The sequence below is a fragment of the Camelus ferus genome, chromosome 1 (assembly GCF_009834535.1).
Source record: "Camelus ferus isolate YT-003-E chromosome 1, BCGSAC_Cfer_1.0, whole genome shotgun sequence".
NCBI lineage: Eukaryota > Metazoa > Chordata > Mammalia > Artiodactyla > Camelidae > Camelus > Camelus ferus.
Genome location: NC_045696.1, coordinates 70,818,954 through 70,839,544, shown reverse-complemented (window position 1 = coordinate 70,839,544; position 20,591 = coordinate 70,818,954). Strand labels below are relative to the sequence as shown.

The following is a 20,591-nucleotide window of genomic DNA, read 5'->3' as shown; positions in this document are numbered from 1 at the left end:
TGTGGATGGGACCTCCTCGGATTTAGGTTCGGTTACTAATCGCCAATGGGCGGCAGGAGGCGGGTTTCTCCCTCTGATGGACAGTATCGCTCCGCCCAATCTAATTCATCTTTTTCTTAGCCCCGCCCACCCCAGGCCTCAGAGAACCCGAGGGTGGGCCTGATGGAGGCACCGCCAACTGAACTCCAGCCGAGTGCTCTCGAGGCCGAACTAGCGCTCTTGGCTGCCTGTGATTGGGTGGCCGGGGACCAGGGGCGGGGCCTAGGGGTTGACAGGCAGGCGGCCGGTCCCGCCCCTCTCGCCCAGAGCGGCCGCGCCAGCGCAGGGGACAGCAGAAGTGAGTACGTGAGCGGCGCAGCAAGAACCCAGCTCGGACCCCGGACGGCGCGCGCATCCGGAGCTCCGGGTCTGGGTCGGGCCCACCGCAGACCGCTGGATTACTGTGCACTTCGAACTACCACCACTTGCGCACTCTCGTCCCGGCCCGCCTCTCCGAGTCCTCTGGCTCCGAGCTCTCCAAGCGCCCCGGATTCTCCTGGACCGGTCCGCCCGGATTTCCCCAGGACCGACCTGCCCGCATCGCCCGGCTCAGGGCGCCGGCTAGGTCCCGAAGCCGCCCGACTGGATTGCATTCTCTCCTTGCCTGAATCTCCTGGAACCGTGCGCAAGCCTTCTTTGGAGCTCGCCGAGCGGACCCTCCCGTGGGTGCCCGCAGCCCCGCCGGCGCGGCCCGGCGCGGCCCGGCTCGGCTCCCGGAACCCTCCCCGGCCATGGCCCGAGCCCGCCCGCCGCCGCCGCCGCCGCCGCCGCCGCCGCCGGGGCTCCTGCCGCTGCTCTCTCCGCTGCTGCTCCTGCCGCTGCTGCTGCCCACTGGCTGCCGGGCGCTGGAAGGTGAGCGGCGTCGGGGGGCGCGTCCAAAGGTTAAGGTGTCCAGGGTTGCCCGAGGGTGGGCTCGAGGGCCCGGGTCCGATGCCGGTCGGGCGCATGTCGGAGGAAGCTCTGTCACCCGTGCCCTCTCCGGGGACAGGAGGATGAGGTGGGGAGGACGCCTCCGGAGCCGCTTCGGTGGTTTCAGCTGCCTACGCGGCCGGCGGTCCGCGGGTTGCGGGATTGCCGGCAGCTCGACTCAGGCGATCGTCGCCAAAAGTCATGGCCCGGCGTGAGCTTTTGTGGGAGTACCCCGCACTCACGGCAGAGGATCGGGGCCCTCGGCACCTCCAGAGGCAAGGCAGTATGGGCGACCCACCAGGCAAGGTGGGGTCTCTGAGGTTAATGCGGGGCTGTTGGGGGTGGCGGCGAAGCGGGACTCCCGAGGTTGTGGGGCGGTGGGTTAGGAACCCGTTGGCGTTAAATGTGAGAGTGTGAGTGTATGCACCCCGCTTTGCCGGGGGACGACTGCGGGGGTGGAGAGGCGGGGGCCTGTTATTGTTTACGGTTTACCGAGCGCCAACTACACACGAGGTGCTGTGTGCACCGGCGTTGCACATTGTTCTGCGGCTTCCCTTCCGCCGTCTAGCAAGACCCCCCCGAGTGCTCGGGTCTCCTCTGAACCCCTGAGGTTGTGGGGTTTGTCCCAGATAGCCCTGGAGCCGGGTGCCTTACCCATTACCGGTGGGAAAAGGCCGGGCTTCTTGATGGGTTCTGTGAAACCTGCCCAGACGGCTGCTGAGGGGTTGGCTCCAACTTCCAAAAGACTGTACTTGGATCAACAGCCCAAGTGTTGTTGGCCCTGGTGGGAGAGCTCACACCATCCACTTGACACAAGCCTCCGGGGACAGAGGCACAGACACTGGTCACAAACAGTAGACATACAGACACAGATACCCACACAGTTTCCAAAATTTTTGGAGTCATTAAATAAGGGAAGAAAAGCCTTCTCTAATGTGGAAGGAAGGACACCAGCAGAAATTTGGGGGAAACTGGGATATAGGCAGTTCTTATATTTGATGTCTTTAACCAATCTAGTCACTTTATTAGTTGAAGAACAAAAACATGAGTTCTGTATAACTCGGTTTGTTCCTACGTTCACAACTGGTAAACCAAAAGGTTGGAAGGAAGAAAGAACACAGTTCCACTGAGAAAGGCATCTTCTGGTGCGTTCTCATTTTCTCCAGGGGAAAATAAACATTCCTATGAACCCCACCTGTCTTTTCTCTCTGAGCTTACTGGTGCCGACAGACTGATTCACACGGGTGGACACATGCAGATCCAGACAGACACACCGAGGTCGCGCCCACACTTGCGCACACTCACCCACATGTGTGTGATAGGATCGCAGGCGTGAGAAACCGGTGTGGGGCTTTGTTGTTGATTGCCTCAAGGGTGTGAGCCATGGAGCCTGTTGGAGTTCTCAGGTCTGTGTCTGTGTCTTGGCCCAGGAGAGGCGATGCGGGCACACGCGCTTTCAGGGCTGTATGTGCCCCGGCCCAGAGCCCTTATTTTGGCGTGTGGTGGGTGCTGGCCCTGAGGTGGGGGGGTGGGTCAGGTGAGCAAGGGTTACCTGAGAAGGCTCACCTCTTCCTTCCTCCCTCCCTCCCCTGCTTCCTCTTTCTCTTCCTTCCTCCTCTTCACCTCTCACACTCTGCTGGACCCTCTAGACCCTAACTGACAGGCCCTAACTGGGAGCTGGCATCCTGGCTTGGCTGAGGGTTAAGGGGCTGATCTAGAGGCAGAGGCCTGAGGAGCTGTAGCAGCCCAGGGAAGAGAGGGCAGTGGGGCCATTGCCCCCTCTTCTGTCCCCTCCCCCCCTAGACTGTGAAGTGGGATCTGGGTCTATTCCCTGGCGGGAGGGTGGTGGCTGGGGGCCAGGCCAGTGTGGGATGCCCCTGGGAAGGGAGCAGTGCCTCTCAAGTGTGGCTTTCACCAGTTCCTTCATTTTTTGCCGTATTTCAGCACTTAGGGTCTTCAGTTTGTGTGAGAATGAAAGGAAAAAGAAAGGTAATGCCTCAGCCCAGGGGCCCATCTGCCCACCCTCACTGTGAGATGGCAGAGTAGTGGAACCCACCTCCTAGGGTTGTTATGAAGATCAAACCCTTAACGTGTGTCAAGTGCTTAGCACATAGCCGTTGTTATTCAAGGATTAACTGTTATTATTATTACCCTAGGGTCTGCTCCTTGGGGAGCACCAGAAGTAAAATTGGTGTGGGCCCTGGCCCTGCTGGAGGGAGGTTAGAGGAAGCAATGATGGGGGAGGATATGTCCCCCACCTCCATCTCTCTCTAGCTTTGGGAGAGAAGGGATGGGATAGGAGGAGAGCTGGATCAGGGGGCAGCTATTCTTGATTCCCCCCTGTACCCCACCCCCATTCTGGAGCTTAAATGGTGGGATAGGTGGACTTGGGGGTCCTGGGCTGTGGCAGAGGGCAGGGCTAGATGCAACCCCGAGCACTGAAAATCTCTTTGGCCCCCAAGCTTCATGGGTGGAGGATCTTACCCCCTTGCTCCAGCCTTCCCTTTGGTTTTGCCAGGATTCCGTTTGCCCTTGGTCTTGGGGAGCCTTTAGACTCTCTGCATCTAGGGTTGTTATATTGAGGCCCAGGGTCCTTGAGCTGTGGGTGCTGCCCCTCATGGACTCATTGATTAGATGCTATCTAGCATCTGGTTGCTCTTCCTCCCTACACACTTGGGGTTCACCAAGACTCTGCATCCAAATGTCTCATCAGTTTTCCATGAGGATGAACCAGGGTCCTTGCTAGTCCTCCTGGGTTGGAGAGACACCTCTCCCCTTGCCCTCTGATTGATTCCCACCCCCAACACACAGATTGCCCTCGGATTTATCCTCAGTCGCAGGGAAACAGGGCCACTTTGTTGCTTACTCTCCTTTCAAGTTATATTCCCCAGTCCCCCAAGCCAAGATCATTTTCCCCTTCGGGACCACAAACCAGGGAGTGGGGTCGGGCAGTGAGCAGACAAGGAACAGTGTTTGGGATGAGGAAGGATGTCTGGACCATAGGGCCCTGATACCTCAGATAGGATGGGGAGGTCCCTGCCAGGAACAGACCTTTTTGAGAAAAGAGAAACAGTTACTAGAGGTAAGAGGTGGGGGTTGGATGGCCTTCTCCCAGGCAAGCCCTGTAGCGGACTTGCCGCTGCAGTGGAAGTGGGAGAGAGGCAGTGTGTGAGCCCAGCTCTTTCTCGGAGGCAGCAACATTGACCACTGAGAGGGGAGAGGGGACAGCGGGCTGGGGTTTCTGTGGCTTCCTCGCTTGTTCCAGTGGCCTCTGGCGCCCCCGACCCCGCCCCTGTTTGTCTTGAGCTGGCACCTCACAGCTGCGACCAAGGGACAGCAGCAGGTATTTGGGGGAACCAGTTTGCTCGGCACTGCCTTCCCTTTAACCAGAACTGCTGCCACTGCTGCCACTGTGGCCTCAGCGGCAGCGAAGCTCTCCCAAAGCTACGATGGGCAAGGCTTCTGCCGCCCGGCCTTACACTAATTAAACAGCATGAAGAGGCTGAATCACCAGGCCTGCATAGTTTGAAAATTGTAGCCCTGCCTGTTGTGCTGAGTCAAACTGGTTTGTCGGGATTGGGCAGCTGGGGGTGGAGGGAGAAAGACTGGGTACAGCTGGGCACCTGATGGGGTGGGAGAGACCCCCTGCCCCAGGGGCTGGCCCTGGTGCCGGGTCTCCTATTGCTTTTCTGTCCCCAAACTCCTGGTCACACCCACTGTGGCGGGGATCCCAGGGAAGGGCTCAGAGGCCTCCATAAGGGCTAGCCGTCTGTCTGTCTGTCCTTCTGGCTGGCTGGCAGGGCTATGACTTGGGTGGGGGGCATGGATGAGCACTGAGGCATTTAGGCTCCCTGCCCTGTGCTTCTTCCTCCCTTCTCCTCCCTCTCAGGTTTATTTAATTATAAATCCCCATGATCTGAGGGGAAGAATGAAAAACAAAATGTGTTCTCTGTTCTGAGATGCTCCCCTCCCCTCTATCCCAGACTTGAGAGCCTAGGGACCATGGCAAGGGGAGGGAGAGGTGGCCCTCCAGGTCTCATGGCAGGGTCTGCCTAAGACCCCTTTCTCTCTGACTGACCACCCTGAATCACTGGTGTATATGCGCTGACATGCAGGGGGTGGGGCGGGGAGGGATGAGAGAAGACAGAACAGATCCCTCAGGTTGGTTGGCTGAGGGAGGGATCCCAGGTGGAGGAGGGGGACCAACTCCAAGGTGAGGAGGAGTTTTCTCCCTCTATTTGCAGGCAGGACTCCAGGGTGTGCCTTCTTGCATAGACCCTGCCCTCTGCCCTTCTGTCCCTACATACTCCACTGGCCCAGCCCAGGAGTGTGACCTTTCCCGCCACCTTCAAAGTCCCTGGTCTGGAGTTTGGGCTGGTGGCTTCTTGTTTCTATCTCTAGAACTTTTGGACTCTCTGGGTCTCACTAACATGCCTATTCCCAGGGTGGGGTGCTCTGTGTGACTTGGGGCTTAGGGGTGCTTTGGGGTCTGGCAGCTCCATAAAGTTGTATGCGCCTGGCCCTTCACTGGAGCAGGTGGCAGGCTCCCAGCTGGTTCCCCTGCACCAGGGTGGCCCAGTGAGGCCCTCAGACACTGGGTGCCCACGATGTTCTCCTGCTGGGCCCCCAACTTATGTGTAGAAGTGTTGCCCAAAGCTCCTGAGGCTAATTGTCTCCATCATGCCACCCCCTCCCCAAGGGCTGAGTGCTGGGGACGGTGCCATTGTGCTGGCAGGGAAGTGGCCTGCTGCTTCGGGCAAGGGCTGTACCTGGGAGGCTGCACCCAGCCACACCTAGAATCATCTTCATGTCCCTGCCCCACCCCCAACCTCCTGACCTGTTAAAACTCCTGCCTGGGCCAGGGCCACAGGAAGCAGGTCTGGGGCTCGTTCCTTCCCTGAGCCTCTGGCCAAGGCTGCCTGGTCCCTCTTCTCTCTCAGCAGACACTGATCTCTCCCAACTCTTCCTCCACCTCACTTGAAGACTGGCCTCATAGAAGGGATCTGCGTGCAGTGGGTGTGTGTGTGTGTGTGCGCGCGCGCGCGTGTGTGTTGCATGTGCACAGAGGATGCACCTCTGACGCTCTACACAAATTCTAGATATTAATACTTAGACTGCGTCTACATGCTCCTGCGGAATGTTTCAGTGCAAATGGGTGCCTGTGTGTGTGCACAGCTGACGCTAGTTGTGTGTGACTGTGGAAGAGCATGTCAGTGCGTCTGTAAAGGGAAACTGGTGTTTGTGTTTGCACTTGACTACACTCAAGAGTCTGATGTGTGGCTGGCAATAGTATGCAGTTGAGTGTGTAGGGAGAATGCGCTTTTGGATGCATATGTCTGCACATACGAAGACTGTGAGAGTGTCTTTGCCTAAGGTGCGCCGAATCCATGTGTAGGAAACATTTACTGTATATGAATGCCTCAGGAAGACTAATCTGTTTGTACCATATGCATCTGTGTGTCTGAAAAAGACAGGCCATGCCTGTGTCTGAAGCTGCCTGTGTGTTTGTGGGCGGCTGTGGCTTTGTGTGTTTTTGTCTACCATATGTGTGACTTGTCGCTCTTTGGCCCCAATGGTAGGGAACGAGCCCAGCCACTGAGAACTGGGCGATGTGTGTGCATCTGTGTGCACGGGTCAGGGCCATACAGCTGCTGCCACGTGGCTGTTCCCCAAAGCCTGTGGAAACCCGAAAGGGGTGTTGCTTTCATTCTGAAGATTGAAACCCCAGTCTCCGAAAGCCCCAGAAAGGCCCAGTGTCTGCTTCCCTGCTTGCTTTTGGGGGTTGGTGGGGTTCCCTGTGTGGGGTTGGTGGGGTTCCCTGTGCAACAGAGCCCTGTGTCTGGGAGTGGCCACCGGCTCTCTGGTCCCCTCCAGCAGCCGCATTGGCAGTTGGGTGCAGTTGGCAGCTGGGAGTTTGGAGACTGCTCCCTCATTCCTCTTTTGTCCTTGTCCCCTGTACCTGCTGTCCTTTACCCCAGCATGTACACACGCACACACACCCCACACCACACCACACCACACACAGAAAGAAAAAAGGCGGACTCTGTTGGGGTGGGTCTCTTCCCTTCAACACCACAGACAGATAGATTCTGGGCCCCTCCATGTTCTTCCTGAGACTGGGACACAGGCATCCCATGGTATCCCTCTTGCTGAAGGGAGCAGGCCCCTCTGCTCCCTGAGAGAGCAAGCTCCCCTCCCCACCAGGGTGACCGGAGCCCTTCCTCAGGCACACATGACTCGAAATCCAAGTCCTCTCCTCATTAATGGGAAAAATGTGCCGAGATTGAGTGATGGCCAAGGCTGAGCGATGGCCAAGGGCCGATCCCCACCCCCTCCCTCTCTCGCTCCCCAGAAATTGAACAGAAATGAAGAACCTCCCCCCAGCCTCCCACCTCCCACCACCCAACCATCCCCTCCTTCCACTCCCTCCTCCCAGAGCCAGCGCAGGGCTTGTTTTAAACTGTGGAGGAATCTGGCTAGAGGGGGGAGGGGGCTGAATATTTGGGTTTAAACAGTTCCAGATGGGTTTGGCACAGGCTGAGCAGAAGGAAGTGAGGGAGAGGGAGGAGGGAGGCAGGGCGAGGGAGCGGTAGGAGCCCTGGCCTGCTCGCTGATGGGCTGGCAGGCGGGCAGCGGGCAGACAAGCGGGCGGACTGGCTAGGGGGAGGGGCTGCGCTTGGCTCGGCTGCTCCCAGGGACAGGAATACTCCAGGCTGCTGGCTGGGGAAGAAGCTACTTGGCAACCTCCCTCCCTGTCTCTGTGTCTGTCTCCTTGGGCCTCCTTGTCTCTCCATCTCGCTGTCTTTTGTAGTCCGCCGCCGGCCATCCCGGCTGTCTGGTCCTAGCCAGCCCAGCCAGCTCTGCACAGCCCTCCAGTTCTGTGTACCTACCATCCGCCTGCTCTGTGCCGCTCCCTCCCTGCTTGTCTCTGGGCCCCTGCTTCTGCCCATCCCCTCTTCCCTCCTGTACCCCTCTACCCTGCTGCTGAATGCCTATGTCTATCTGTCTGTCTGCCAGAGGGGCCTGTCAGGCCACCGACGATGAAGCTGGGATAGCTCACCCTGCAGCCAGATTCTCCAGGGACCAGCTGCTGCTACAGGAAATGGAGGGAGCCTCACTCCCTGAAGTGAATGGCTGCTGCCTGCTGCCCCCTTGCCTCACATGAGGGTCTGGGGCCACAGCTGCCTCATCCACCATCCTCCCCTCAGACCCAGACTGTGGACAACTGGTGAAGGCCACAAGCCTGGAGCCTGTGGGGCTTGGATCTTTCCCTCCCTGGGTACCTCCACCCTGCCCCACTGTTGATTTCGAGGTGACTCCGCACCATTCTAGCTCAGAGTTGAGGGGAGAACTGCTGGCTGTCTTCCAGACTATAAGAAAGGAGCTGGGGCTTCTTTCTTTCCTGCTCCTGGGTCTGATGTTTGGGTCACATTGTCAGAGAGAATTATCAAGCCAGAACCCAGAACCAGAGTCCTAGGGGAGCAAGTTTGTGTCACAAACATTAATAGGCCCCTCCTATGGCCAAACAAGGGAAAACAGATAAAAAACCCAAAGCTCAGAAAAGGATTGGTGCTGTGACAAAGCCCCTGGCCCTGGATGCACAGAGGAAGACATCCAACCCTGACATGGGAGGTTAGGGAAGGCTTCCTGGAGGAGGTGACAGCTTGCTTGGGCCTTAAAGGATAACAGGAGCTTTCCAGGTTTTCTCTGTTCCCCCTTTGCAAAGGGGCATATTGCAGTCAGAGTGCCCTGGTTAAGGGGTTAGTTGTAGAATCAGATTGACCTGAATTTGAGCCACCTTTCAACTCTTCACCTCAAGTTCTAGCAGTTTTACCTTAGGCCTTTATTTGGGTATCATTTTTCTCATCTGTAAAAGAGGTACACCAACAGTACTTTCATCCAAGGATTGCAGGAAGTACTGAACTAGCTCTCGAGTTGCCGGTCTGGGCCTTAGTGGCCCTGACCCCACCCTCAAAGAGCATTCCTGCCCTGTCCCCTAGAGGTGATTGAGTGGGAGGCTGGGTGGGAGTGGGCTCTGACCTGTGACTGCTCTCCCCTTCCCCTGAGTGTGTGGGGGGCTGGGCCTTTATGTTGAGAATGGAGTCAGGGGAGGCCTGGGCAGCAGGGTCTGAAGCACACGGCCCTTTGTTCCAGGATAAAAGCCCTGCCACCTCCTTTGTGTGGAGATTAGCAGAGCCTGTAGGTGTGTGAACCAGCCCTTGCTCCTGCCTCATTAACCCAGACCTGGGGTCAGCAGCTTATACCCACTCCCAACTGGCCCGATGAGACATCCTTGGGGCTAAGACATCTCTGAGGATGCAGGGTCTTCTCTGGGCCAGAGGAGCTGAGGGCTTTGGGAACTCGGGGGTAGGGTGGGGTGCTACCTGGTGGGAATCGACTTCTGGTGTCCTGGGCAACCTCCTTGTTGTCTTCATCCTGAGCTTGGCCCTTGACCTTTTCTTTTGTTGCTCCCACAGAGACCCTCATGGATACAAAATGGGTGACATCTGAGTTGGCGTGGACATCTCATCCAGAAAGTGGGGTAAGACTTCCCCACCATTTGTCCTGAGTGTTGGTTGCCAATCAGCCCCCTCCCACCTACAGTGTTCACCCCCCCCACCTCACCAGGGCTGAAGAAGGGCTGCCTCTGCTCCCTGCTTATCAGTTTCACCTCCTGCATTATCCCCATCCTCTTCACCTGTCACCTTCCTCCTTTGCCTGATGGTCCATCTCTGTGAGTGTTTTCTTTCTCACTCTTCAGCCTGCCTCTGTACCCCCTCCCACATACACACCATCTTTGTGCCATTCTCCCTCTGCCCACCCCTCAGCCTGTCTTCAGCCAATTTCCCTCCCTCTCCTGCCTGACAGCCCCTTACATGCCTGTCCTGGCCATCTTCCTCTTTCCTGGGTCCTTGCGAAGAGCACTGGCTTGAGAATGAGGAAACCTTGGTTCCAGATCTCCAACTTGCTGTATGACCTTAAGCAAGATGATTTACCTTTCTGGGCCTCCATCTTTGTTACATTCCTGTAGTTAGTCCTGACATCTCTAAAGTGTTCTAATTAAGCTCCCTAGATGGCCTTGACAACTGCACTAAGTTCTGGAACACTGGGTTTGGATGACACTGCAGGCCCTCGGTCACCAGACCTGACTCTGTGACCTTGAGCAGGTTCCTGCCTTTGTGAGTCTTGGCTTCCTCTTCTCTGGAGTGGGGACAACAGGTGCACCTTCGTAAAGACCTGTGAAGGTTAAATGCGATGGTAATAGTGATAACCTGTATTTATTGAACACTTGCTCTGTGTCAGGCATTGTTGCAGTGTATTAAACTGATTGAATTCTTCACAGCTTCATTTACTTCCAGTCAGCCCCATTTTATAGACAATGAAACTGAGGCATAAAGGTAATAAATATTATGGCTAATACTCACATAGGATTTATCAAGTGTCCCATTCTTAGTGCTTTATTCATTTAAAGTCATTCCTTATACATCTTTATTCTTACCATGTTACAGATGGGGAAATGCAGGCACAGGTAGGTCAAGTGACTTACCCATAGTCACACAGCAAACAGACAACTGGGATTTGAACCCACATAGTCTGTGTGCTCAGACACTGCACCATAGGAGCATCTCTGTGAAGTAAATATAGCAGATCTGGGCTCATGATAAGCACCTGGCAAATGCTGGTGCTCACTCTCTGTCTTTTTCACTTGGTCTATGCACAGTGGGAAGAGGTGAGCGGCTATGACGAGGCCATGAACCCCATCCGCACGTACCAGGTATGTAATGTGCGCGAGTCAAGCCAGAACAACTGGCTTCGCACGGGGTTCATCTGGCGGCGGGATGTGCAGCGGGTCTACGTGGAGCTCAAGTTCACTGTGCGTGACTGCAACAGCATCCCCAACATCCCTGGCTCCTGCAAGGAGACCTTCAACCTCTTCTACTATGAGGCTGACAGCGATGTGGCCTCAGCCTCCTCCCCTTCCTGGATGGAGAACCCCTATGTGAAGGTGGACACCATCGCGCCCGATGAGAGCTTCTCGCGGCTCGATGCTGGCCGAGTCAACACCAAGGTGCGCAGCTTCGGGCCACTCTCCAAGGCCGGCTTCTACTTGGCCTTCCAGGACCAAGGCGCCTGCATGTCGCTCATCTCTGTGCGCGCCTTCTACAAGAAGTGTGCGTCCACCACTGCAAGCTTTGCCCTCTTCCCTGAGACCCTCACTGGGGCTGAGCCCACCTCACTGGTCATTGCCCCCGGCACTTGCATCGCCAACGCCGTGGAGGTGTCGGTGCCACTCAAGCTCTACTGCAACGGTGACGGGGAGTGGATGGTGCCTGTGGGTGCCTGCACCTGTGCCACCGGCCATGAGCCAGCTGCCAAGGAGTCCCAGTGCCGCCGTGAGTGGGGACTGGCCTGGGGAGGAAAGGGAAGGGAGGGTCTGGGCCATTGCCACCCACTGCCCCCTACCTGCTGCTTCCTACCTGCTGGACAGGGAGGTCTGGCCTCAGGTCTAGGGAAGAGGGGTATCAGACAGAATGCTGTGCATGGAGGGAGATGAGGGAAAATGAGGAGGGACACCAGGATAATAAGAGAAAAAACGGACTGAAATGAGGAAGAAAGACATGGAGAATCCTTGACAAAGAGGCCCCTGGAGAACCTGGTCAGAGACTTAGGCCGGCAGAGATGCCCGCTTTGTCCAGTCCCAAGTGTATATTTCACCCTAGAAGTATCAGATGAGGGCTGCGGGCACCTCATGCTTGGCCCTTTCACCGGGGGGTCTCACCTGCATCTTGAGAGGCAGTATTTTTTGCACAGTGGTTAGGGGCCTGGTCTCTAAAGTCCTGAGTCCTGACTCTGCCACTTAGCACCTGTGATACTTTGGGCAAAGTACTTAGCTCTTTGAACCCTGGTTTCCTCATGTGCACAATGGGGACATTAATGGTGACTCCTTCATGGAGTCGTAGTGGGGCTCAAGTGAGTGATGCAGGGGAGCCCTTGGAGCAGTGCCTGGCGCATGGGAAGCCCGACACTGTGTAAGAGTTAGCCATGACTCCCTGGAGCCCTGGGGCGCATGGGGGGCAGGAATGTTTTGTCCTCATTTCATACACGAGTCAGTTAAGAGGCCTGTCTCTGGAGGCTCGCCAAGACTTGTAAGACCTCACGATGTACTAGACTTTCCAGCTGAAACACCCATTCACGAGAAGTTCTCTCATTTGAGCCTCACCATGACCTTGTAAGGTAGATTCCAGTTACCTACTCTGTTTTGCCAGTAAGGAAACTGAGTCGCAGAGAGGTTCTGCATTCCAGGCCTCATAGGTGGGAATGTGGGAGCTGGAACTCCAGCCTTATCCAGTGTTGTACCATGCAGGCCAAGGTGCTGTGGGCCTTGTTTCTGTCCCCTCTGCACGACTCTTCCCACTGATGATCGAGAGGTGGGAGCTGGCTCTTAGCACAGCCTTTAGTGGGAGGGGCTTGGTGGCCCAGCATGACTGTGAGGCCCCATGTCCTATGTTGTCGTGGGAAGGTGAACAGTGCCTTACCCGGCCCCTCTCCACTTCTCTATGGGAACCTGCCCCCAGACTTCCTCCTCCTAAGTGGAGAAAGGGGGTGGGGGTGATGAGCCTGACAGCCTGAAGAGGGGCTAACACTCTGCAGGTCCCTGGCAGGAAATGCATGCTGGTTCCCATAGCAACCATGCTGGCCTGGCCCCTGCCCCCTCTCCCACTGGCTCAAGAGAGCTTGGATGGAATATCACCTTAGGGGAGATTAAACCCCAGAGAAGAGCAGAGCCCCAACCCTGGGCATCCCACACTCCAAATGACCTCCCCAAAGGCAGTCACATATGGACAGGGTGACCATATGCTTTAGTGTGTCCAGCGCAGTCTTGGTTTATGCCCACCATGCTAACATGATTATTACCAATGCCCCCTTTCACTCTCAAAATATTCCGCTTTGGATAATAAATTGTATGGCTGTTGTAGATATGAGGAATCCACAGAGCCCAGGCCCAGGGCCCCTGAGTGTAGGAGGAAAGGGCAGGAGGGGATGTTCAGGCACCAAGCTCTGGGCTCCCTTTGGGGATTGGGGCTCCCCCTGTGGACGTGTCGAGGCCTCTGAACTCCAGGTGACCCCAGCCTTCCTGCCTGCTTTCTTTCTCTCCTATTCTCACCCTTCCTCAGCCCCCATCCCTGCCCAAGGGCAGAAAGGAGCTGCTGCCCAGCTCCTGGAGTGTGGGGAGAGGCTAGTTGTGAAACTCAGAGGCCCCACATCCTGGCAGGGTCCTCAGGTGTCCTTGAGAGTCCTCAGGAATAATTGTCCTCCAGCTTCAGGGAGGGGTGGGGAGATCCCAGCAGAGTACAGGGTGCTGCTGCCAGCCCGCTAATGGTCTCCTCCCATTCCCCTCCTCTTCTTCCTCCTCCCTCTCTTCCCTGCCTCGACAAGCCCAGGCTGTCCAGGTGATGGAGCTGACGTCTTCGTCCGCAAGGCCTCAGGATTGGGGGTGGGGGGGCAGGGACTGTGAGGAATCCGCTGACATGGGGTTTCCACGGGGCAAAAGGGCCTTTTGTAGCTGCAGCCGGAGTTGGGCAATACCAGCATGGCCCTCACAGTCTGGGAGGTGGAGGGGCCAAGACCTGTGCTGGGGAAGGGCCAGATTCCCACAGAGGTGTGGAGGGTTGGTGTCTGCAGGGAAGGGAGGTGAGATGCCTATCCTCTTCTCCCCCGCAGCCTGTCCCCCTGGGAGCTACAAGGCGAAGCAGGGGGAGGGTCCCTGCCTCCCCTGCCCCCCCAACAGCCGCACCACCTCGCCAGCCGCCAGCATCTGCACCTGCCACAATAACTTCTACCGTGCGGACTCAGACTCTGCAGACAGTGCCTGTACCAGTGAGTGAACATGCCCTCATACTCTCCCACTGCAGGCCTTCCCTCTGTGAGTCAGCCTGGAGGCGCCTAAACGGCCTCTATGAATACCTCCGTTTTCCAGATGGAGAAATGCAGGCTCAGGGGCGGGAAGGGGTGTTGGATGTGCTCCACATGGCACAGGTAGGAAGTGACCAGCCCTGAGCCAGAATCCAGGTGAGATAAAAGGCTTAGCCCTTCCATCAACATTTAATAAGAGCCTACTAGCTCCTCGCTGGGCATCAGGAATTGGCTGGAATCCTCTAGTCCATCTCTCCTTCCTCCATCTAGAACTGCTATTCTTTTGGCCCAGCTTTAACCACAGAGGGGGTTGTCCTGATGTCCTGCTTCCTCCCTGCTCTGGCCTTTGGTGCCAGGCATTGCCAGGCACCAGTGGTATGAAGGAGAAGATACAGTCACTGTCCTAGGAGCTTGCAACCTGGTAGGAGAAACAGAAGTGAAAACAGATAATGACATATAATATGCTAAGTGCTGGGCTGGAGGGATGCCCAGGAATTGTTATGGGAGTGCAGAAGACGGGGAGAGAATGAATCAAGGAAAGCTTCCAAGAGGAGGTGACCTCTCAAATTTAGCCTTGAAGGCCAAACAGGAATCTGCCCAGGGACGAAGTGTAGGAAAGATATTGTGCTTATTAAAGCAGAGGCAAAGGCAAGGAGGAAGGAAGCAGCATGGAGTGTGCAGGAACTCTGGGCAGAAGGGTGGTCCTAGGGCCCTATCTCACTGTCCTCTCCTTCAACCTTCCCCACAGCGGTGCCATCTCCACCCCGGGGTGTGATCTCCAATGTAAATGAGACCTCACTAATCCTCGAGTGGAGTGAGCCCCGGGACCTGGGTGGCCGGGACGACCTCCTATACAATGTCATCTGCAAGAAGTGCCATGGGGGCCCTGGAGCTGGGGGCACCACTACCTGCTCACGCTGTGATGACAACGTGGAGTTTGTGCCTCGGCAGCTGGGTCTGACAGAGCGCCGAGTCCACATCAGCCATCTCCTGGCCCACACACGCTACACTTTTGAGGTGCAAGCAGTCAACGGTGTCTCGGGCAAGAGCCCTCTGCCCCCCCGCTATGCGGCTGTGAATATCACCACCAACCAGGCTGGTGAGAAAGGGCACAGGAGGGTAGGGCCTGGGTCATCTTCCCTCATATAGAGCTGAGCTGCCTGGGACCTGCCAATGGACCACCGAGGGTCCCATGGGAACTGGGTCCTTGGGAAGGATGCCAGGGCCTGAGGAGCCCATGCTGAGCCCCCTGCTCTTCCCCTAGCCCCGTCCGAAGTGCCTACACTACACCTGCACAGCAGCTCCGGGAGCAGCCTGACCCTGTCCTGGGCACCCCCAGAGCGGCCCAACGGAGTCATCCTGGACTATGAGATGAAGTACTTTGAGAAGGTCAGAGCCTCAAGGGGCAGGAGGAGGCTTTGGAACAAGAAGATTACCCCAGATAGTGTCAGGGGCCCTTGGAAGCAAGGTCTCAGAGACTGAGGGGGCCAGAGGGCAGGCCAGGGGGTGGGCAGGTGCTGACGGCATCAGGATCCACTGAGACGCCACCTTCTTCCTGGTGTTGCAGAGTGAGGGCATCGCCTCCACAGTGACCAGCCAGAAGAACTCTGTGCAGCTGGATGGGCTGCGGCCTGACGCCCGCTATGTGGTCCAGGTCCGCGCCCGCACAGTAGCTGGCTATGGGCAGTACAGCCACCCTGCTGAGTTTGAGACCACAAGCGAGAGAGGTACACACCCCCCTGCACCTGTCCCTGCCCCTTGGCCCATACTCTCCACCTCTCCACTCACTAGTCCCTCCTGGTCTCTAGGCTCTGGTGCTCAGCAGCTCCAGGAGCAACTCCCCCTCATTGTGGGCTCTGCCACGGCTGGGCTTGTCTTCGTGGTGGCTGTCGTGGTCATCGCTGTCGTCTGCCTCAGGTACTCCCAGGCCTAGGGGCCAACTAGAGCCTCCCTTTCGTGCCCTAAAGCCCTTACGCCATGTAGGTGAACCATCCTCCACATTAAACCCAGAGCCACAGCCTTCCTGGGCCCAGGCTTTTCTTGCTGGAAAGGCCCTCTCCAGTCTACACTCATGTCCTCACCCTGTCCCCTCCCTGTCCCCTGAATCTACTGGCAAATTCCCTCAGGGACCAAATCCACTGAGCGAGCCTCTTGCACAGAAACCCAGTGGGAGCTGTAACCACTGACCGTAGGATCAGGCGCTGGATTGTCCCTTGTGCACTCTGCCCCTCCCATAAGCCCAAGGATGCTCTGAATAAAGAGAGCTGTTGGACTTGTCTCAGGCCTCCCCTCCCCTCCACCCCCTCCAGGAAGCAGCGACACGGCTCTGATTCGGAGTACACGGAGAAGCTGCAGCAATACAGTGAGTTTGCCTCCTCATCCTGACCTCCCAAAGAGCCCTTGATCCCTGCAGGGCTTGGAGACACTCTTTTCCCTACCTGGGACTTCATTCCTTATACTCTTACCCAGGCTGCCCCCTCCTGCTTCCAATTAAGTGCCATTTCCTGAGCCCCTACCTCACTCCTGCTAGCCCCAGAGATGAATGAGACATGACCCCTGTCCTCAGGGGCACTTAGTCTTGTGAGAGAGACAAGATACATACACACAGGAAACAATGAGAGAACAATTAAGTGTTAAGCCATGTGTTCCTGTTATAAAGGGCAGTAGGAGTTCAGAGAAGGGGAAGGCTTCTTGGAGGAGGAGGAGGCCTTGGGCTGAGCTGAGCCAAGTGGGAAACATAGGATTTAGCAAGGTAGAGGAGAGCATTCCTGGCTTTAGGAGCCTCTGGAAGGTAGTGGGTAGGGTGGGGAGAGTGCCCAACTGTGGGGGCAGTGAGAAGACTGGTTTGACAGCTGCTGGGAAGCCAGGCTTGGTAGCTGTGGCCAGTCCTTGGAGGGTCGTGAAAGGCAGGCAGAGGAGTTTGGACTTGACTGCACCATAAGTAATCTGAAAGGCTCTCAAGCTGGGGAGCAATACAATGAAAGTATTGTTGCAGGAAGACAGGTATGTGAGATAGATCAGGTGAGAAAAGTCTAGAGGTAGAGAGCCCAGCTGGGAAGCTATTGCAAGAATCTGGGTGTTGAAGGCCTGGACAAGGTCAGGTGGGGGCAGTGGGAATGAAGAGAGGGATGAATCTGAGAGGTTTTGACATGATGAGAGATGAGGGAGAAAGAAGAATCCTAGGTGTCCAGTCTTTACGGTCACTAGTTCTCACGGAGGGGACCGTGGCGGGCTGGGGAGAGGGGGAGAGAAATGTGGAACAGGCTTAGCAAGGAGGTTGGGAATGTGCTCCCATCAGAGGGGAGAGCCTGGGGCAGTATCCTAGGTCTGGGGGCACAGCTCAGGAGTTTCCTCACCGTCCCCAGCTCAAGGATCTGGCCCATTCTCATGCCCACCTTTTCTTCCTCTAGTTGCTCCTGGAATGAAGGTTTATATTGACCCTTTTACCTATGAAGACCCTAATGAGGCTGTGCGGGAGTTTGCCAAGGAGATTGATGTGTCCTGCGTCAAGATTGAGGAGGTGATTGGAGCTGGTAAGTACCCCTCGGGCACAGTGGGGAGGAGAGCCAGTGGTTACCCTGGGGGAGGGCCAAGGCCAGTTGGGTACAGAAGTTGCTTACTACCTGTGTGCCCTGTGCCCTGCAGGGGAGTTTGGGGAAGTGTGCCGGGGGCGGCTGAAACAGCCTGGCCGCAGGGAGGTGTTTGTGGCCATCAAGACACTGAAGGTGGGCTACACGGAGAGGCAGCGGCGGGACTTCCTAAGCGAGGCCTCCATCATGGGTCAGTTTGACCACCCCAACATAATCCGGCTGGAGGGTGTGGTCACCAAGAGTCGGCCAGTCATGATCCTCACTGAGTTCATGGAGAACTGTGCCCTGGACTCCTTCCTCCGGGTAAGAGCCAACCCCCAGCTCCTTCCCCTCCCCTAGAGAGCTGGGTTGGGCAACCTACCTTCTCCCATAAGTCAGACAGACCTTGTTGAAGTCCAAATATTTCCTTAGGTGGCATGGTGCAGGGAAACAGCCAGGCCTTCAGAGCCAGAAAAACCAGTGTTCTCATCCTGACTCTGCCCCTTGCTGCATGTGTGACCTCAGGCTTTACTTAACCTCTCTGAGTCTCACTTGCCTTGGCTGTAAAATGGGAGTGGAAGAGCTATTTGGGTCCTGGGGTTAGTTGGGATGATGTACACAGATGCCTGCCACACAAGAGGGCATCTTGCTTACTCTTGGTGCACTCTGCACATGGTAGACGAGGCATGATCTTGGAGGACTTGAAGAGGGTGGGCAGGTGAGCAGGAACGAAGGTCTTGGACAGGCCCTGGGCCAGGCAAGAGGTGATGGACACCCCCTGAGGCTTCTCATTGCCTCTAGCTCAACGATGGACAGTTCACAGTCATCCAGCTGGTGGGCATGTTGCGGGGCATTGCTGCCGGCATGAAGTACCTGTCCGAGATGAACTATGTGCACCGTGACCTGGCTGCCCGCAACATCCTTGTCAACAGCAACCTGGTCTGCAAAGTCTCGGACTTCGGCCTCTCCCGCTTCCTGGAGGATGATCCCTCTGATCCTACCTACACCAGCTCCCTGGTACAGGAAGCAGCTGGGAGGGAGACTGGGGGAGGGACCAAACAGGTAGGGGCTCAGGGCTGGGAACCAGCCCGGAGACATAGGGTGAAGGGCGTGTGCCCCCCTCACCAGGGCGGGAAGATCCCCATCCGCTGGACCGCCCCAGAGGCCATAGCCTATCGGAAGTTCACCTCTGCTAGTGACGTCTGGAGCTATGGAATCGTCATGTGGGAGGTCATGAGCTATGGCGAGCGACCCTACTGGGACATGAGCAACCAGGATGTGAGTAGGGTCAGCCAGAGCGCTTGGGTGGGTGGGAGATGGCTGGGGAGCAGAGTAGTGGCTCACTCCAGGTTTCCCTGCTGTTGGCTCAGGTCATCAATGCCGTGGAGCAGGATTACCGGCTGCCCCCACCCATGGACTGCCCCACAGCACTGCACCAGCTCATGCTAGATTGCTGGGTGCGGGACCGGAACCTTAGGCCCAAATTCTCCCAGATTGTGAACACCCTGGACAAGCTCATCCGCAACGCCGCCAGCCTTAAGGTCATCGCCAGTGCCCAGTCTGGGTCAGTACCTCTGCTTCTATTCTGCTCTCAAGCCAGCAGCCCTACCCCTTCCCTGACATCAGGACTCAACAAGTCCCTCTCTTCTCCCCACAGCATGTCACAGCCCCTCCTGGACCGCACAGTCCCAGACTATACAACCTTCACGACAGTTGGTGACTGGCTGGATGCCATCAAGATGGGTCGGTACAAGGAGAGTTTTGTCAGCGCAGGGTTTGCATCCTTTGACCTGGTGGCCCAGATGACCGCAGAGTGAGTGTGCCTCACATTTGGAGGGGCAGGACAGGAGGGGGCTCTGAGCTGGGCTCAGAGTGGTGGGTAGGAGGGGAGGGACTGATCCTGCCCTTGGCCCATCTGCAGAGACCTGCTCCGGATCGGGGTCACCTTGGCTGGCCACCAGAAGAAGATCCTCAGCAGTATCCAGGACATGCGGCTGCAGATGAACCAGACGCTGCCGGTGCAGGTCTGACACCCAGCTCCCACTGGGTGGGTGCCCCCTCAAGGACTGTGCAGGGACTCTGACCAGCCGGCTGGACTCTTGGACTTTTGGATGCCTGGCCTTAGGCTGTGGCCCAGAAGATGGAAGTTTGGGGAGAGCCCAAGCTGGGACTTCTCCTCCAGGCCTGTGCTCCCTCCCCAGGAAGTGTGCCCCAAACCTCTTCATATTGAAGATGGATTAGGAGAGGGGGTGATGACCCCACCCAAGCCCCTCGGGGCCTTCCTGCTCTCCAGTGGGGGATCCCCACCGCCTCAGACTTGGCTGTTCTTCAGTGCCAGAGGTCCTGGCATGGTCAGGTGGGGGATCAGCCTGGGTTCCATAGGGCCCAGCCCTGGCAGGGGTCTGGCCCCCCAGGTAGGCAGAGAACAGTCCCTCCCTCAGGAACTGGAGGAGGGGACTCCAGGAATGGGAAAATGTGATACGCCCATCCTGAAGCCAGCTGGCACCTCCAGTTTGCACAGGGACTTGTTCTGGGGGCTGAGGGCCCTGCCCCACCCCCGCCCTTGGTGCTGTCATAAAAGGGCAGGCAGGGGCAGGCTGAGGAGCAGCCCCTTGCCCCCAGAGACTGACTCTCAGAGCCAGAGGTCCGATGTGTGTGTGAGTGAGTGTGTGTGTTTGTATGTGTGTGTGCACGCACTGGCCTGCACAGAGAGCATGGGTGAGTGTGTAAAAGCTTGGCCTTGTGCCCTACAGTGGGGCCAGCTGGGCCATCAGTGAAATAAAGGCAATAAGATGATTCTCTTGCCCCATCTTATTCCACCTCCCAAGGCAGGATTCCCTGATGCCTTCAAGTTCACAGTTCCTCAGCGCTGGCCCTTCAGAATTCCCAGGAGTCATTGGGAGGCCAGATCCAGGCCTCTCCAGGCTCAACTTCCCTTCTGTGCTTCGGCCTTGTTGCATCTAACTTCTTGAAAGTGGGGCAGTAACGATAAGAGAGGAAACTACCTCAGAGCTCCTTCCTTCTAAGGCTCAGGTGTTCCCTGGGGCAGACTCTTGGGTCTGGATGGTGTTTTGCAAACAGAGTCCTTTCACACCCATTGCCTCTGAGGGAGCTGGGGGTAGAGGGAGTTGGTCAGCTGCCAGGGTCACATGGCCTAGG

At 56.9% G+C, this 20,591-nt stretch overlaps 1 protein-coding gene across 2 annotated transcripts; it reads left to right on the top strand.

Annotated features, from left to right (window-relative positions):
* Positions 1 to 311: 311 nt before the first annotated feature.
* On the top strand, positions 312 to 20,228 carry EPHB3 (EPH receptor B3). Of its 2 annotated transcripts, none has more exons than XM_032482935.1 (16): positions 312 to 891; positions 9,426 to 9,490; positions 10,670 to 11,342; positions 13,672 to 13,827; positions 14,612 to 14,962; positions 15,128 to 15,252; positions 15,431 to 15,590; positions 15,672 to 15,780; positions 16,173 to 16,225; positions 17,274 to 17,396; positions 17,509 to 17,756; positions 18,234 to 18,449; positions 18,561 to 18,710; positions 18,803 to 18,996; positions 19,090 to 19,245; positions 19,354 to 20,228. In XM_032482935.1, the coding sequence occupies exons 1-16, from the start codon at positions 771 to 773 to the stop codon at positions 19,460 to 19,462; spliced, it is 3,009 nt and encodes a 1,002-aa protein (XP_032338826.1). In that variant the 5' UTR covers positions 312 to 770; the 3' UTR covers positions 19,463 to 20,228. The 2 variants fall into 2 exon arrangements, with proteins under 2 accessions (XP_032338826.1, XP_032338825.1); XM_032482934.1 differs by having other exon boundaries at positions 18,540 to 18,710.
* The last annotated feature ends 363 nt before the right edge of the window (positions 20,229 to 20,591 follow it).

What these genes read in the sequence shown, in the direction of transcription:
- EPHB3 (XM_032482934.1), top strand. Translation starts at nt 771, where the DNA reads ATGGCCCGAGCCCGCCCGCCGCCGCCGCCGCCGCCGCCGCCGCCGCCG. An exon ending in TGGCTGCCGGGCGCTGGAAG is followed by an intron (nt 892 to 9,425) that starts GTGAGCGGCGTC and finishes TTGCTCCCACAG; the next exon opens with AGACCCTCATGGATACAAAA. An exon ending in CCCTGGACTCCTTCCTCCGG is followed by an intron (nt 17,757 to 18,233) that starts GTAAGAGCCAAC and finishes CATTGCCTCTAG; the next exon opens with CTCAACGATGGACAGTTCAC.